Here is a 16,855-nt window from a genome sequence, read left to right on the forward strand (position 1 = left end):
CTGAGGTCTTAGCATATTTTAGGAACCCAATGAACCCAGCCAGGAAGGGGAATTCTGGGAGTTGAAGTCCGCCGATCTTAAACTTGCCAAGATTGAGAAACACTGACTTAGAAAAATGCTGGGAGCTGCTCTTTTCCACAGGTTCTGACCCGAAGTTGGAAAAAGCTTCTCACCCTGAGCACACGTCAACAGCAGCACCAGGACCCATGGGAGGTGGGGTCTCCCCTTGGCCGGGTGCCTTCCAGGGGAGGCTAAACAGCGATGTGTCTGGGGTGCTTTCCTTTGGATTCCTGCACTGAGCAGGGGCTGGACTGGATGGCCTCAAGGACCCCTTCTAATTGCAGGATTCTCTCCCGCATCCCTGTCCTTGCAGAATGTAAATCCCATCTGATTAAAGTTCTTTTGTGCAAACAAGATGAGATGCTTCCTGGTGGTTAGACCAAAAATCCCTTCCGAAGAAAAGCTATTTCTCCCTCCCTCCCCCCCTTCCTGACACAAATCCACCCCCTTGCCTTGCCTATAAATGCCCGTTTGCTCAGCACGAGGAGTGAAGCGTGGAGTGGCCCCTGCAGCAGCCTTGCCAGCCCAGGAGGCAGAGGACAGGTGAGTGCTGCTCTCCCAGCTGTGGGGACCGGGCAGGTGAGGCTCCTGCTGCAGACTCACCCTGCGGGGCTCTCTCCACCTGAAGGCAAAGCCCCAGGTCCAGCGGGGCTGTGCGGTGGGTCCTCAGACAGGGAAGAAGGGATCCATCGGGGAAGTTGGGAGAGAGAGAAACAGAGAGAGATCCACAGGAGAGCCTTTCTCTGGGAGCCCCCCCCCCTGCTGTTACGCAGCAAGGCAGGATCCACTGCAATCCCTCCAAAGCCATTGCATGACCAAGGAGGGAGAGACATGGGGCCAAGTGTGGGGTGCGCAGCTTGCTCCCCGGGTGGACGGGGTGTCCCCAGTCCTGAGGGGGCCCTCCCCCGGGCCTGGCTCCCCCTTCCTCTTCTCCTTTGCTCTTTGCTCCTCTCTGCAGGAAAGGAAGGAAGACCATGGGGCGTTTCGCCTTGGTGAGCCTCGGCTGGCTGATCCTGGCCATCTCCCTAAGTGGTGAGTTTGGGAGGGACTCATGTGCACATCTGCACAAAGTGTTCAGATAGGCCAGGGCCTTGCATCTGAGCCCCTTCCTGATTTGGCCCCCCAGTGTCCTGTCACAGAATTAGCTTTTTGCATTTGGCTGATTATGGAATTTAAACCCTGCCTTATATGTCTGCTCCAAGATCCAGGGCTGTTTGCAACAATGGAAAACAAGGCAAAATTAATACAACCAAAATTCAGTTTCTGGTTGAACATGAATGTGAGTATCAGTTAAAAGCTTGGTGAAAGATGCGTGCTTTTACCATTAAAAGTAGAGTGCTCCCATCAGCACCACATCTTGCTAGGGATTGCTCTCCCTGGGACCCCCACGAAGACCCCTTTTCTCATACCTAAGAGCCGAGCCTCTGGCAGGGGCGTCTTCCAAAGGGCCTTCCCGGGTGGTTGGTAGCGGGGGCAGTCCCACCAGTCATCAGCCCCTGAGCCATTCAGGGCTTCAGCAGTGAAGGGACGTCCAGGAGGCCAGTGCGGATCCTTCAGGACGGACAAGGTGATCCCTGTCCCTTGCACCGGTCAGCAGCCTGGCTGTGCGCTCTGCAACACTGGCAGTTTCAGGCACTTTCAAGGGTGCCTCCACACAGAGCGCATTGCAGTAGTCTGGATGGGTTGTTTCCAAAGGGTAGATAACTGTGGCTAAGTCTGACTGGCTCAGGAAGGTTCACAGTTGGCACCTGAGGCCCAACCCTTCAAATGTGCAAATGAAGAAATAAACGCCTTGCCTGCTCAGCACCCATGGGCTGTCTTGGGGTCCACTTGAAGGACCCCATTTTCTGGCTTTGCACAGTTCACTGAATGATAACCCAAGCAAAGGGGCAGCTTCACACAAGACATGCAACTTCAGGAACGTTAACCAAGGCTAACCCTAACCAAGTTTTGGACATTCTGCAAATGTGGCCACTGTGTCTGTCACTCAAGTCAGGTTCAATTTACTGTGGTCAAAGGTGTTGGTAACTCAGCAGGTTCAGCGTGTTCTGCAGACCCAGCTGTCTCCCCCTCCTCCTCCTCCTCCTCCTCCTCCTCCTCCTCCTCCTCCTCCTCCTCCTCCTCCTCCTCTTCCTCCTCCTCCTCCTCTCCTGGCCACCCTCTCATTGGACTTTCTCTCTTCCCACACAGGGGCTGGAGCCCAACTCTGTTGTCCCTTCAATTGGTACCCTTACAGTGGGTTTTGCTACAAGGTCTTCGATAAGAAATTCAGGACCTGGAAGGATGCAGAGGTGAGAGGTGGTGTCTGCTTGTGAACATCCTGGCCCAGGCAGAGGAGAAGACCAGGCAGAGCCCTTGCACAGCCCCTGTGTCCCCCCTGGCTGGGCTGACGACCTGCCAAGGGGCCTGGGGGGGCACTAGGCTGGGTGCATGGAAAGGCAACAGAGACCACGATCTTAGGACAGTCTCAGACGAACCATATACTGGTGCAGCTTTCATGGCCGGTATCTGTGGGGCAGTGTTGAGCGTTGGGGCTTGGTGACCACGGTCTAGACAAGAGATTTCCTGATGTTTCACCGGCAACTGTGGCTGGCCAATTCCGGCCCCTTCGGACCACCTTCCCGCTGAAGTTATCGGGATCAGAGATTTTAACTCAGGAATTTAACTCAGGAATTCTTCAAGAGCCACGTGCTCCAGCGAGGGTCTCTGGGAGTCAACAAATCAAGATGGTGGCGACGATCATGCAATCAGATCCCCGCTCTTTTCCCACATGCACAAACACACACACTTGTCTCTCCTCTGCTGAGCAAGGGCTTCCTCTGTTCTCCCTCTCTCCCAGGTGTTCTGCACTGAGCAAAACGCAGGCTGCCACCTGGCCTCCTTCCATAGTGAGGCAGAGACAAATGCCATCTTCAACTACTTGGATCTTGTCGGAAGCGCTGGCCATGTCTGGATCGGACTGTCGCGTGTATTCCAAGTAGGTCCCTTTCTGTTGCTAATCTTCACCAGTTGTGTGTTTACCATTTCTAAGGGGCTTTTTGAAGGATCCCTCCAAGAGGAGGGGGGGGATCTCCCTGCGAAAGGCTCTTGCCTTGGGCAAAACCACCGAAAAAGGTTATGTGCTCCAGGACTGCCTACTCCCCTCCACCCACCTCCCCTGCCCAGCTGCTTGTAGCGCCCCGAAGGGACGGGTCCTGCTCCGCCCTCCGTCTCAGGAACAAGGCTCCTCCTCCTTCCGTCTGCCTTCCCCTTTGCGGCCCTTGGGTGGCCTTGGCCCTTGTGAGACTCTGGAGGGCCACTGACTTGGGGACTGCGGGGTCCGGCCGGGGAGGGCTGTTCTTCCCTCCCCCTTTCTCGTTTTGGGCAGATACGGCTCATTGCTGTCATCTGGGGGCCCTTGTCTTGCGCTCCGTGGCATTTCCAATTCTGGAAAAAGGCTCAATTGCACAGAAAGAAGGGAAGAAGGTTCCCCTCCCCCCAAGAATTCCCAAGATTGGAATTGCCAAGCGTAACCCACAGCCCTGGGGTTTTCTTGGTGGTCTCCCATCCAAGGACTCATTAGCTTTGACCCTATCTATCTTTCTGAGATCAAGTTGGGCACAAGGCAAAGTGGCTCTCAAACGGAGTTGATGACTCCACAGACACCTTTGGGTAGTTTCCTTCTGGGGCGTTTTTTCTCTGGATCTCCTGATGGTCCCCTCTCCAAGCATTCACCAAGTTTAGCCCCGCTGAGCTGTTCCAGGTCAACTGAGATTGCCTAGGGAGATGGAGAAGGAGAGAGAGAGGGAGCTGCCTGTTTGGTCTGACCCTCGAAAGCTGCCCACTTTCCACCTCTGCCCGGCCCTGCAGAGCCAGCGCCCCTCCCGCGGGTGGCTACAGCACAGAACTTGGCAGTGGAGTGACGGCTCCAAATTCAACTACACCAACTGGAATCACGGAGAACCCAACAACTTTTTGATGAAGAATGAGAACTGTGTTGAGCTGTGGACCAGATCAGGTGAGCCCAGGTGGTGGGGAGTCAGCCGGGGGTGCACTTCCAACAATGAGGACATGTTTGATCCACCCTGTAACACTCACCCCTCGGCAACTGATAGCCTTTGTTGATCCCATGGATCATGAGGCTGTCACAGCCCTACCCTCCATCCAGCCAAGGGAACGCATGGGACAGACAAAGATGAAAGCCATCATTCCTTCAAAAACTGGGACTGTATATAAAAATTATTGCAGGAGCACCACCATAATTAAACAGTCAAGCTCCATCTAAAGTTCCTTCCGAAAGGCCATTGATGTCACAGGACACCTGGCTTTTCACTGTTTGTTTGCTTGTTTGCCTCAATGTACATCAAAGCCTTGATTTGCTCACAGCTGGACGTGGCTGAATGTGCTACCTTCATTTCCAAGCAGATCTGATGCAGGAGGAGTCAAGGAGGCAACTGGCCTTATGATTTATGTATTGATTTGATTTTCATGGCCGTCCATCTCAAGCAGTGATGTTCTTTGCGCTCCCAACAAACGTCACCGTCAGCCGCTCTCCTTAAGGGGGGATGAGGCTGGGGATGGGGATCTGGGCCTGTTTTGACAGCCTGAGGGCTTTTCCATCTGTCCAAGCTTGCTCTGGTTTTGCCAAGCGTTTGGCCCTCCAAGGGTCCTGAGTGCCAGCCAGTGGGCATGGGCTTGGGTCCGTTCCAGAAGAGTGCTATTCTGGAAAACAGCTGAGAGCTGAGGGGTTTGGGGGCCGTGAACAAAGGGGAGAGATCATGGGTGGGATGGGGGAAGGCTGCCTGGAGAACGTCAGTGGCGCAAGCCTGGAAGATGCAGCACGTGATGGCTCTGAGGCCGGGAGAGAAGGTTGAGAGAGGGAGGGGCCGTGGAAATGCTCTTCTGGGGCTCGGATGGGGCCACCGCAACAGGCGGATCAAACTTTCTCTTTTGCTGCCCAGGGAATTTCAGGTGGAATGATGAGGTCTGCAGTTGGTTCAGACATTTCCTCTGCAAGTGCCCACTCGAGCCTGAGAGTGAAGGAAGTTCCGGATGAGGCTTGGAGAAGCGACGAAGCCCTCCTGCCTGCCGAAATCTCTGCCTTCTCACTCAAGGAATATTTTCTGTAGCTCGGATGTGGTTTTGCTCACTCCGATGGGCCAGAATGTCCAATAAATACTCACTTGGCATGACCAGCCTCATTCATTTTGCAGAGCCAGGCGACTGGTGAGGTCCAACACTCGAGAGCCCTGAGTCTCCTGCATGGCAAGGCTGGGCACCAAAGGGAGGGGGTGTTCAGAAGGACCACCCATTGATGGTCGGATGCTTTAGCGCATGTCCGTTTCATTTTAGTTGGGGAGGTGGGCCAACGCAGTGCGGAATCTGCTGGGCCTCAGCACCGCCTTCCACCCCGGGCACTACTGCAGCAGGCTGCTGGGAACAGCATGGGTGAGGGGGTGGGGCTGGTTGCTGGGGCGGGGTCTGCGCTGGGCTGCTCAGTCAGGGCTGCAGAGATCTGAATGGCCTCGGACGGCCCCCGAGAGCACTTCTTGGGAGGGAAAAAGGCAAACCCACTTTTCTGCTTTTCTTCCAATCAGAAAATGGGGGGGGGAGAGGGGGCTCCATTGCGGTAATGGCAGGTAGAAGGAAGGATGATGCTGGGAGGGTAACATGCTAGCAAAGAAGAAGACAGCTGAGATGCCTCCTCCCTGTGGCCAGTGGCCAGATGGACCGTGGTAGCCCGGCTGACTGAGGGACAACTGCTGTGGCCAAATGCAACTTTGTAGTGTGCTAAGATCCTTCCCATCTCCCCCCAGCCCCATTTTGGTTTAAACCTGCTGGCTTAAGTGTTTGCAGGAGGGTCCCGGCCACCCCGCCCCTGAGAGTGATGGTGCCCCCAGCCAATCATTGTGGGCAGGCATGTTCAGCCAGAGCATGCAATAATGGTGAGCCAGGGCTTTCTGGCCGCTCTGCGCCCCCAACTCTTTTTCTTGCAGGACTGAGTAGGTGGCTGCCCCAGTTTTGGCCAGGTGGGAGGGGCCCTGAGACCCCAGATGATTGTGGATTGGGGCTCCTAACCAGCAGGGGTACTTTGGGCTGGGGGCTTCTCTCTCAGCCCAGGAGAAGGCAAGGGCCATCTGCTTCTGAAAATGGGCCCCGGAAAGTGGCCGGGAGCACTGCAGGACCCCCAGGGGTCAAGAAGAACCTGAGGCCCAGATGCACACCAAGGGAGGGTAGCACCACATGGCCGATCAGGGAAGGGCAATCCAAAAGGAAGCTGGCCCTCCCCTAATTGTTGCAGGCTAATAAAAACAGGGATGACCCCCAAACAGGGGCCGAGTGGATCGCTCAGGACTCCAGCCAAAGCAGTGATTCAAGGCCACCTTGGGAGAGAGGGTTCCCAGACGAGCACAGCCCCAGCACCAGCCGGTTCAGGACAAAGGAGACAAATGCTCAGATATGCTCAGAACAGTTTATTGTCACGCCAGAAGGCAACTAAGGCTGCAACAGAGGGCCAAGGCTGGCCAAAAGTCAGACGTTCACAGCATATAGTTTGTGGCTTCCTTCTCCAAAGGCCACCTTCAAGGAATAAGGCATTTTTTCCATTTTAGGATGGCTTATGATCAGCCACTGACACCCCCACCACCGCACACATTTCACAGCACGCAGAAGGCACGCTGCTGGGACAGAACTGAATAAATCGCCCTTGGACAGGAGTCAGGCCCGTGGAATGCTTTGCAGACCAAGTTCTGTGTTTCACATTGACCCAGAGAGGGGTGCGTGGGTGTGTTCGAACCCATTCCCTTGGTGGTGAAATAAGGGCCTAACCAAATTTACACCGGCTGAGACAGACAGGACCTTTCCGTTTTTGCTCACTGAAGCCGAGGAACCAGTTTGCAATAGCCACAGGATTATTGTGTCCAACTTTGCACCATGGCATGCCGGGGAAAGGGGTTGGGTGTCACTTTGGAAGAGAGAAGCTCAGGGCGGGTCAGAGGTTGATCTCCTATGGGGTCCTGGTGTTGCAGAAGCCATCTTAGACAGTCCCCAAGGATGAAGAGGCCACCTGTTTCTCTCCTCAGCTGCTGGTTAGGCCTAGGAGGAGGCTCTGAACTTGCAGATGAAGGGCAAGGTACCCACCTGGCTGCATCTGGCGGGGAGAAGGACCAGAGAGGTTATTAGACCTGGGAGGCAGATGGAGGAAACAGGAACCACGTGCCAACCTGCAGACTGTCCCAGAGCTCTCTTGCTCCCTCTCATCCAGTGTTCATGCTGACGTGGCCCTTTCTTCGGCAGCCAGGCTGGTGGAGCCACGCTGCTTTGCGTTGGACAGGAACTTCTGACATACCCCCTCCCCACCCCTTGAAACACAGAATCTCAGAGTTGGAAGTGTCCCTTTAGGCCACCGAATCCAAGCCGAATCAGCACCGGAACCCAAATCAAGGCACCCCCCCAAAGGCTATCTGCCCCCCTCCTTCAGCCAAAGGCTGCCCAACTCCTCTTGGGGTCAGTGGTTTCTCTGTCAAATGGCTGTTGCTGTAACAAAATGTTTCCTAACATTCCGCTGGAACCAGCTTTCCTGTAACTTAGAACATGATTCAGTGTCCTGCACTCCCGAGCGAGACAGGACGGATCAACCAGCGGCTGCCACCTGCTGAGAAAGACATTAGCAAAAAGAGCCAATGTCTCCATTTGTTTGGAATATTGATGCAGGGCCTTTGGTAGTCCTGGGGAAGAGCAAAAGGTTGATTTATACCTATCTGGAGTTTTGCCCACACTTCTGGTTGTTTCTGAAGCATCTTTAAAATGTTCTTCAGAGGATGTCCCAATGTACAGAAGGCCCAGAAGCTTTAAAGAAGCCCAGGAATGAAGCATTAGTAATAGTTGATTGAAGGATGCCAGGATACTCCAACCTCATGAAGGCAGGCAGGCAGGCAGGCAGGCAGGCCGGCCAGCTGGCCAGCCAGCCTCCTAGTGGAACCTCTTGAGATGACCTTGTAAGAAAGGGTGGGCTTCCCCTTCCTCATTTCCCCTCCTTCCACCTCTTTTTCTGCAGAGGGACCTGAGACATACTTCCTGGATTCTGGATGTTGGTGAAGGAGATGCATTCAGAGGTGGAAAGATAAGTGCTGGGGGGTCTCGAGTGTAGGTGGTTCCATCACTCCATTCCCAGATGGGAACCACCTACACTGCGCTGTTGAGAAGGAAAAAGGACATTGAGTGAGTAAAGCAATTTTCCCCAACCTGCTGCCCTCCAGATGTGTGGAAGCGTAAATGCCCACGTATTTGCTTGGAGGGTGATAGGGTAGGCTGAGGAATGAGTTTTGAGAGTCAAAGCCAACCTGTCAAAGCCAATCTGTGTATGGTACTGTTTCCCCTTCCCCGTATTTTTATACACATTTAGGTCGTAAATATCTATAGCGCATGATGAGTACATGACAAGAGGAAGGCACATATATGCACACAGTCCACACGGTTATAGACAAAACTTCTGCAGGGGTACGGTATTAGCCTCATAACTGGATGTCCAGTTCAGCTATCCAGGCGATCGCTTCTGGTGTTGCTTCGTGCAGATCTTCTGAGGAGCCGGGGAACACACGTCATGGGCAGTCTCGCACAATGTGTTTGATAGTTTGCGTATCGGCACCACAGTCGCAACAAGGAGAATCTTTCCAGCCCCCCTGATACAGAGCAGAGGCACTCCTTCCGGTATCACATCTGATGCTGTTCAATTTCGTCCAGACAGGGCGAGGCAGGTTAAAGCCCGGAGGTTTGGAAGAGAGACCACTAATGACCAAGCCGCGACGTGACAGCTTGGACCATTCCTCTCTCCAGCATTCTTAGGATCGAAATGAATAGATGTTAGATGTATGGCTGTTTTCCAAGCTGGCCTACGAGATTTCAGTCTTGTGGTGGCCTGTGCAGGTCGTAAAGGCTTAACGCAAGAAATGACAGAAAACAACCTTTCGGTGGGAAGTGCACTTTGGCCATGCCGAGGTCTCCTCCTCCCTGCTGGAAATCTTGAGGACACCAGCTGCTAAGAAGGAACTTTTAACTAGATTTCCAGCACTGGGCAGGACCAGGGGGGTTAAACGGCCTGTTGTGACACTGTGAAGTCATCTTCTCCTTCCCTTCGAGAAACATTCCCCTCCCCAGTCAGTGCAGTCCCAAATATTGATTTTCAGGGCTGCCCACGCTGCCCACTGCTGCAGAGCTGATTCCCGAGCAATAAAATCCTCCATGACTTTCCACAGATAGTTAGAAGGAGAGAAGAAAGTCAAGGCGGTGCCTGCAGTAGCTGATGGTCCGAGAGATGAAGCCCATCTCAGAGGGATGAGGGACGATAGCAAATGAGCGTTACCCTGGGGGTACGCACAGCATGGAGACCAGTCCAGGCATCTGTGGTGGTGCTGTAGCACCCGATATGGGAGGAGATGATTTTTTCCTCTGCAGCAGTATGAAAAGAAGCCAGGCGGCCTCAGAGCTGCTGGCACTCAATCTGCAGAGATGGAGAGAAAGATGCAGAAGTCTTCCTTGATCTTCCTTGAACTCCCAGTGCAGAGGCCAAAACTGACCTTTGCACCTCTGGGATGTTTTCAGAGTAAGATGTTCCATCTTGGTCTTCCCTAACCCTTCCAATATTTAGAAAAGGGAAAACATCTGTTTCCTTCCTGTTCCGTTAGCTACAGGCAGAGAAAACAGGCAGACAATTGACATGTTGGTGTGTGCACTTGGGCATAGCCCTTCTATCCTTCACTTGATGCCAGCAAGTCCTCCCCAACCCCAACTTCCCCCGCCCCAGAAGCTGGGGTTCGCTTGGGCAGAGATATGGTCTCCTGGTTTGGAAAGGTTGCTTGCCCAGTGTGGAGAGAAAGGCAATGCTTCAACTGGTGCAGTAAGTGGCTGCACGGGTAGTAAGTGGAGTCGGATATTCGACGCACGTAACACCGCTGCTACGGGAGCTGCGTTGGTCGCCGGTGCTTCCGGGTGCAATTCAAGGTGCTGGTTGTCACCTCTGGAGCCCTTCGTGGCTTGGGACCGGGTCACCCAAGGGGCCGCCTTCTCCCAGTTCTTTCTGCCTGTCCAATTCGGTCTGGTAGGCTGGGCATGCTGCGGGTCCCGTCAGCCAGGAGTGTGGGTTGGTGGGAACTAGAAGGCGGGCCTTCTCAGCCGCAGCGCCTGCCCTCTGGAACATCCTCCCTCCTGAGATCAGGATGGCCCCGACCCCGTTGGCCTTTCGTAAGGCCGTGAAGACCTGACTATGTGCCCGGGCCTGGGGCCTCGAGCGTGTGGATGCTCCCGTCTCTTAGCTGTATTAACATCCATGCATTGCTCGCTTGGCAGCCATGTATATTTATTTTGTATTCATTTTATATTTTAACTGTTTTAATTATAATTGTTTTATAGTTTTATTGTTGTAAGCCACCCAGAGTCACTCGCTGAGATGGGCGGCTATAGAAATCAAATCAATAAATAAATAAATGCCCCCGAGCAGCTTGCTTTGTACATGCCACTGAAAAACAAAACTTTTGAAAGCCACATGGGACACTGAAGGCTCCTAAGCCCATGCCAGCTATCTCATGCTTGCTGCCACCTTTCAAGGGCCTTTCAGTCACTCTTTTCCTGTTCCACTGTGCTGTTTTTACAACATGGGTTTTAGAGAAACCAGAGAGTGAGTTGGAGATGGCTGCTCCCAAACCTGTAGAGAGTAAGGAAGATGGCCTTGATGGAAATATGCAGGAAGACCTAGCCAAAAAGGGCTGGAACATTTTTTAAACCCTGAGAAACAAGATAATTTTTGGAAACAGATGCCTCCCTGATTCACTGAAGTATAAGCGGAGGACACAATCATCCTTACAAGAGTCATGTATCATAGCCCATCTCAGTAAAGTGTAGTTCTGGTCTACCCATGGAGTCGATTTTCTGGTCTGGTCTCCCTGGTGGGGCTGACAAAGCCTTTCTCTGGCCACCACACTTGCTAGCACTGCTGTCGATAATAAGCTGCCCCCTCAGGACACTGGGCTCGAGGCTTGACGTTTGCTGATCCTGCGGGAGACAGAGAACAACTGCTTTGGAGAGATGTGCATCTAAATCGCTACAAGTCCAGGCATCATGGAGCCCAGCTCCACCCCACCGCCACCCCTCGGGATGGTCAGAAAGACCCTTTTCCGGTGGCCAGGGTTATACACATCTCCCCAGGACACACTTTTGTGGCGCACCAGCTGAAGGAGGAAAGGCATTGAGCTTAGTCCAAGAAAGGGCAGTGGCCGGGCCTCCTTCACAGTGCACAGAGGTAGCAACCAAGCACTGCGGGAAGAGGGCAGGCAGGCAGGCAGGCCTCCTCTTCCAACTTCTTCCAACTGTCCCCCATCTCCCAGTATTTGTCCCCTGGGGTAGCCACCTTACTCGCTTAATGGTGGGACTGGCCCAGCAACCTCTTCCAGCATGTCGCACTCACCATTCACCAAGGAGTTCCCAGTCAAGCGGGTCAAGAGGCAGAATCCCAGGGAGGTGTTGTGTCCCCTCCTCTTGTTCTACCAAAAGAAAACTCGGGAAATGAGATGGTCCCAGCAGGTCCCGATGATGCCACTAGCACAAGGCCAAATAGGAGGCAGAAGAGGGGCAGAGAATAGGTCCCTCATCGGGAGGGGCATGGATATGGAGAACTGATTATGGAAGGAAAATCAGAGTAGGGGGTTCTCCTTCAGCCCCCCCCACCACCACCACAATCTTAGACAAAGAATAGCTCAATGCTGGGTAGCTGTGGATGATCCTGAAATGGTCCTGAGTGACCCCCTACAGTTGGGATCTGACAACTGTACCAACTCCCTCCTTCCTTCCTTCCTTCCTTCCTTCCTTCCTTCCTTCCTTCCTTCCTTCCTTCCTTCCTTCCTTCCTTCCTTCCTTCCCTCTTTCATTCTTTCCTGGCAAATTCAAGTAAGATAGAAGACAAATCACAATACAGTGGAGAGACATGAAAAGATGTCCAAGTTCAGACCTGATTTTCTCCTGCTAGATGCCCAGCTACGTTCTGTCTTTTCTCAGGACTGTCTTGATCTTCTGGCACCTAAGATACTTATAGGCAGAGCGATGGCAATCATGCAGACTCAAGCATCCCTCACACCCAGAGCAAAGAGGAATCTGAGACTGTGCCCCAGCCACCTGGGGAAATATTCCAGGAAATAAGTCTCAGGGGAGGAAGATCCCATTCTGGGCTGGTCTACAAAGCTAGGAAACACGGCTGCCGCGTGGGTGGCAGGGCTGAACTTGAACAGAACATCTGATCTTTTTTACCTTTTCTCCAACGGTCTTCAGCCTCCCTCTTCCATTCAGCCTCCCAGGAAAGCCTCTGGACTCACAGGGGTGTCTTGGGAGGAGTCAAAAAGGTCAAGATGGTGGCTGTGGCAGAGTAGAAAGAGGCCGAGCTTTCATGGTGCAGTTGTGGTCACCATCTTGGCTTTTTTTACCCCATCCCCGCCCCAGAGGGAATTCCTCATCTGATGGGGGGGGGGATTTATGAGAGTTGCAGGTGTACCTACACTGGTAAGGGGGTGGGGAGTCCTGCTTTGAAACACAGATGGTGACATCCTCTGGAGAAATCTGGAAAAATCATCTGCTCATCAATTGGGTAAAAACTGTCAAAACAACAACAACAACCACAACCCATTGGTAACATTCCTACAACTCTTGGTCTCCAAAAGGCCAAGTGGAGATTGACCAGACCAGCCGTGGTCTCCAGAGAGTGGGCATAACATGCAAAGCAGTATTTCCTGGGTCTCCAATTTCTTATGCCATAGCATTTTCTGGGGGACGGATAGAGAAACTCCAGAACACTTTTCTGGAAATCCCAAGTCAATCTGCACGCTCGCCCACCCCAGCTATTTTTATAAATTTCACAAAGGAAACTCTGGGGGTGCTTGATGAAACCCAGAGATTTATCCATTCCTAAGTATTGCCTAGCATCTGATCCAAAATGTAGCAGGTTTTGAACCAACTGGAGACAGGGAATGCAAGACAATTACCTTCATCATCCAGAAAAACGGACAGTTTTATGTATTTTTTAAAAACCAGCAGTCATATTTGACTCTAAAACAGCAAACGTCAGACAACAAAGTTTGATAAGAAGAAAAGTTCAAAATGGTCCTGTCCTTAGAATACCTGAAGATTATGCAAAAACACTATAAACAGGAAGAATGTGAAACTCAAGTGAGGGAATAATGAAAGGAAGAAATATTCTACCGATTCACATGGAAGGGTTAGTAATACATCAAGAAACGGGATTCAAACCAAGGCTATAAATATTAGAATCCAAGAAAAACATTGATGGAAATAAAGTCATCAACATCACGAGAAGGTTGCGAAATGATAAGGCTGCCAGGAGGGAGGGTGTGGCTGGAGAAATGGTGCTATGACTTGCTTAATCTGTGTGTGAAGACACACAGTATTGGAAGGATGCCTTTATCGGAAGAGCACCCCATACAAAAATACAGAGAGAGAGCAGGAGTGGTGGGGTTAGTTTGCAAGGGTACCTGGAAAGGGATTTGGCAGAATTCCGATGGAGGAGTTACAAGAGGATGTTGTTATTTCATTTTTTATATGGCTTAGGAATTAAGAAACAAAAAGTTCTGGTGGATGTAGTTTTTTTTTCTTGCTGGAGCCAAAATGTCTAAGTGTGGCCAGGTCAACAAGTCAATCCTTTGTCTTTCTAATTGATATGCTACTAGTTACTGTGGTAACTAATTGTCAGTAGCCTAGATAAAGGTCAGTGTGCTCCTGCTTCTGTGTCCTGCTCTCTGGCTTCCTCTTGTCTTTCTGCTTTTTCAGATGCAGCTACTGTAAGTCCTGCTTGTAAAAAAAGTGTGTCTCCCTGCATGGAGAGAGGCAGAACAGTAAATATGTTTTTACTCTCTGTTTTGTAAATACAGTTTATATTTGTTGAAGTTGCTGGCATGATTTTTTTAAAATCTCTCTCAATGGCAAAGCTCTTCTGAAATTCCGCTGCTGATCCTCAGGATCACACACACACACCAACAGAGGAGACACAGGGAACCTTTGGGAAGGGCAGCACAGCTGGATGCTCACAAGGGAAGGGCAGTTTTTGTTCTTCAGCAGGTTGTTGAGAGATGCATGAATGTGCGAAGGAGAGTTCATTGTACTTTGTTGATTTAATACAGTGTTTCTAAACTTGGAAATGTTAAGACATGTGGACTTCAGCTCCCAGAAAATCATATTTGATTTCTAAAATTCTCTGGATAGTGCTGTTTATTTCTTTTCAGTACTTTGGGGCGGGGGGGGGGGTTAATAATAATTTTATAAAAGAATACAGAAAAAACAGAAGGTGAAGAAAAGAAAAAGAAAAGAAAAAATAGAAAAGAAATAAAAAATAAGAATATAGTAAAGAAAAAGAAAAGAAATATATAAAGAAATGACTTGCCCCTTCATCACAAGTATAAACAATTTTAGTAACTTACCACCTTCTCCTGAAATACAACGAATGAGCTCTTCTTCCCATATTATCTCTTATCTATAAACAAATCCTTAAAACCTCATCATTTCAGTCCTGATCAGCAAAAGTCTATTAAGAGTTACCAGATATAACAGCATATCTATTTTAACCTTGATCAAATAAACCAACTTTATATTCCTTCCTTTTACTTCTAACAATCTTGATCTTTAGTCCCTTCAAATGATGTCCTAAAACTTGATTTCTTTCCATTTTTTCTTTGTCCTCTCTCACAAAATTCTTCAAAGCTTTAGCAAGCCTCTTTTGTAAATCTGATGTAGGACAATTATCCAGGTCACTCTTTTGGTTTATTTGTAGACTTCTTTTAATTATTAAGACATCAACTGTTTTTTTTTTCTATGTCCAGTGTAACATCTTTTCCCATGTCATTCTTGTTGCCTGTCATATTTAAATCCACTTTCAGATCAGTCTCAGTCTTGTCTGGTAAAACTTGTTCCTCTTCCATAACATCTATTAAACACAGCCTATCTATAGAGGCAGACACTCTTAAAATTAACTTCTGTGTTGAACTTCTTGTTCAACAAATACTTCAATATGTCCAATGTTGAAATATTTTGTTTCATTGTGTATTTGTAGGTCAAATTTAAGTGTTCTTCTCCTTTAATTGTAATCTTTAGTTCCTCCTAGTTCACTCTAATGTCCAATTTTTAAAGTCTTATCTTATTATTTTTTTTAGAAATTCAAAACAAAAGCATCTTCCCATGGGAAGGATTCTTTATAGCTGGTCTACTCACCGCCTCTTCATTCCGCCGTGGTCGTCGGCTCCGCTTTTAGCAGTATCCTCTTCAGTTTGCCATTCCTTCCCCTGAAGTCCCACTTTTGAGCGGGTTTTTACATGTCCACCACACATGGTAACATTTATTACTATATGCTTTATTTATCTTGGGGATTATTGATGGACTTTAATAGTACCTATAAAACATTTCATACCTGTTTTCTCTTAAGCTTTAACTCGGGGTAAGCTTATACATTTATTCCATAATTCTTCCCATTGTTGTGCTGTGACTGTTTCTTCAAAGTTTTGCATCCATTTTATGCATTTTTAAAATTTATTCTGTCTATGTGTCATATCTGAGTAACAGTCTGCATATATGCCCTGGTACTGATTCCCTTATTTTATATTTCTGACACAATTAGCACATCTTGCTCCCAAAGTCTCTTTGTCCAATTTCACTGCCTGGAATCCAGCATTTCAGTAGGAATGGATTACATTATTAAATCTGTCTCTCACAAGGTCTCTGTTTTTGATCATCTCAGCAAATATCATGGGTTGCCCTGATTCCAGATGAACACAGACCTTCATTGAGAGCAGGTGGAAAGTGTCCCACCAAGACCACTATGGCTCTCAAGGGGGCAGGCGTGTTCTCTGTTCAGGCCAAGCATTTGCGGGAGGGGGGAGATTCAGATGACATCCAAAGGCATAATTTGGGCTGGATTGAACCCTGAACTACTGGGCGAATTGACGGTCCTTGGGATAAAGGGAAAGGGGGTCCAGGGGAGTAATGGCGGAAAAACAGTTCTAGCCAAGCTCCAAGGTGAGGACTAAGAGCACGGCATCTATTTGGTAGTTCAGGCAAGTTCCTGAGCTCTGAAGCATCCCTCGGGAAAGAGGAATGCAAGGAATTGCTCCGTGAGACCTCAAGACAGCTGCAGCTCGCTGAAGGGATGCAAATCAGCGTTTCAGCACTGTTCAAACAGTGAGTGAACAGCCGAAGGGGTGGGAATTTTATCAAGTCCAACCCGTGTCTGATGCCACTTAATGGACACCAATTTCAGCCACCCCAGCTCTAAAATCACCTTCTCTGTCATACAACTACTGAATCCTAAGAGGCTATCCCCAGCACAGAAGCATTACTTTCTCCTGGCCGGCCTCTCCTTACTCCCGGAGCTCTTTTACATGCGTTTTAATTGCTTCAAAAAAAATTCTTTAGGGACAATAGTCGGGAACATTTGCACCTTGATGTAGTGTTTTCTACAGAAGCAAAGGACTCTGATGGATCCGAGAAAATCTTTCTCAGATGCTGAGGGAACTGCATGTTGAGGTTGTCTCCCTTGTCTTTTACGTCTTCCAACTTGTGCTTGGCTGCCTTTGTTCAACACTGTTGCAGGGAGACCCGCAGCCTCACCTCACGGCTTGGTAATTCCATACCCTGAAATAAGATCCTTCCCCTACCCCACTCATTTTTGGTGGAAGATCTCCTTACAAATAACATTGTCAGACACGAGAGGGAGCCAAAGCATTAAAGTTTGTGGTATCAAACCTATACAGCAGTTTGTTGTTTATTCGTCCAG

General features: G+C 50.0%; 1 protein-coding gene across 1 annotated transcript; it reads left to right on the forward strand.

Annotated features, from left to right (window-relative positions):
- Positions 1-940: 940 nt before the first annotated feature.
- On the forward strand, positions 941-5,095 carry LOC134501172 (C-type lectin lectoxin-Thr1-like). The gene is made up of 5 exons (XM_063308779.1): positions 941-1,092; positions 2,251-2,351; positions 2,900-3,037; positions 3,940-4,126; positions 5,001-5,095. Exons 1-5 carry the CDS (start codon positions 1,035-1,037, stop codon positions 5,093-5,095), a joined length of 579 nt encoding a protein of 192 aa, XP_063164849.1. The 5' UTR covers positions 941-1,034.
- Positions 5,096-16,855: the final 11,760 nt, after the last annotated feature.

Source organism: Candoia aspera, chromosome 7 (assembly GCF_035149785.1).
Source record: "Candoia aspera isolate rCanAsp1 chromosome 7, rCanAsp1.hap2, whole genome shotgun sequence".
Taxonomy (NCBI): Eukaryota; Metazoa; Chordata; class Lepidosauria; order Squamata; family Boidae; genus Candoia; species Candoia aspera.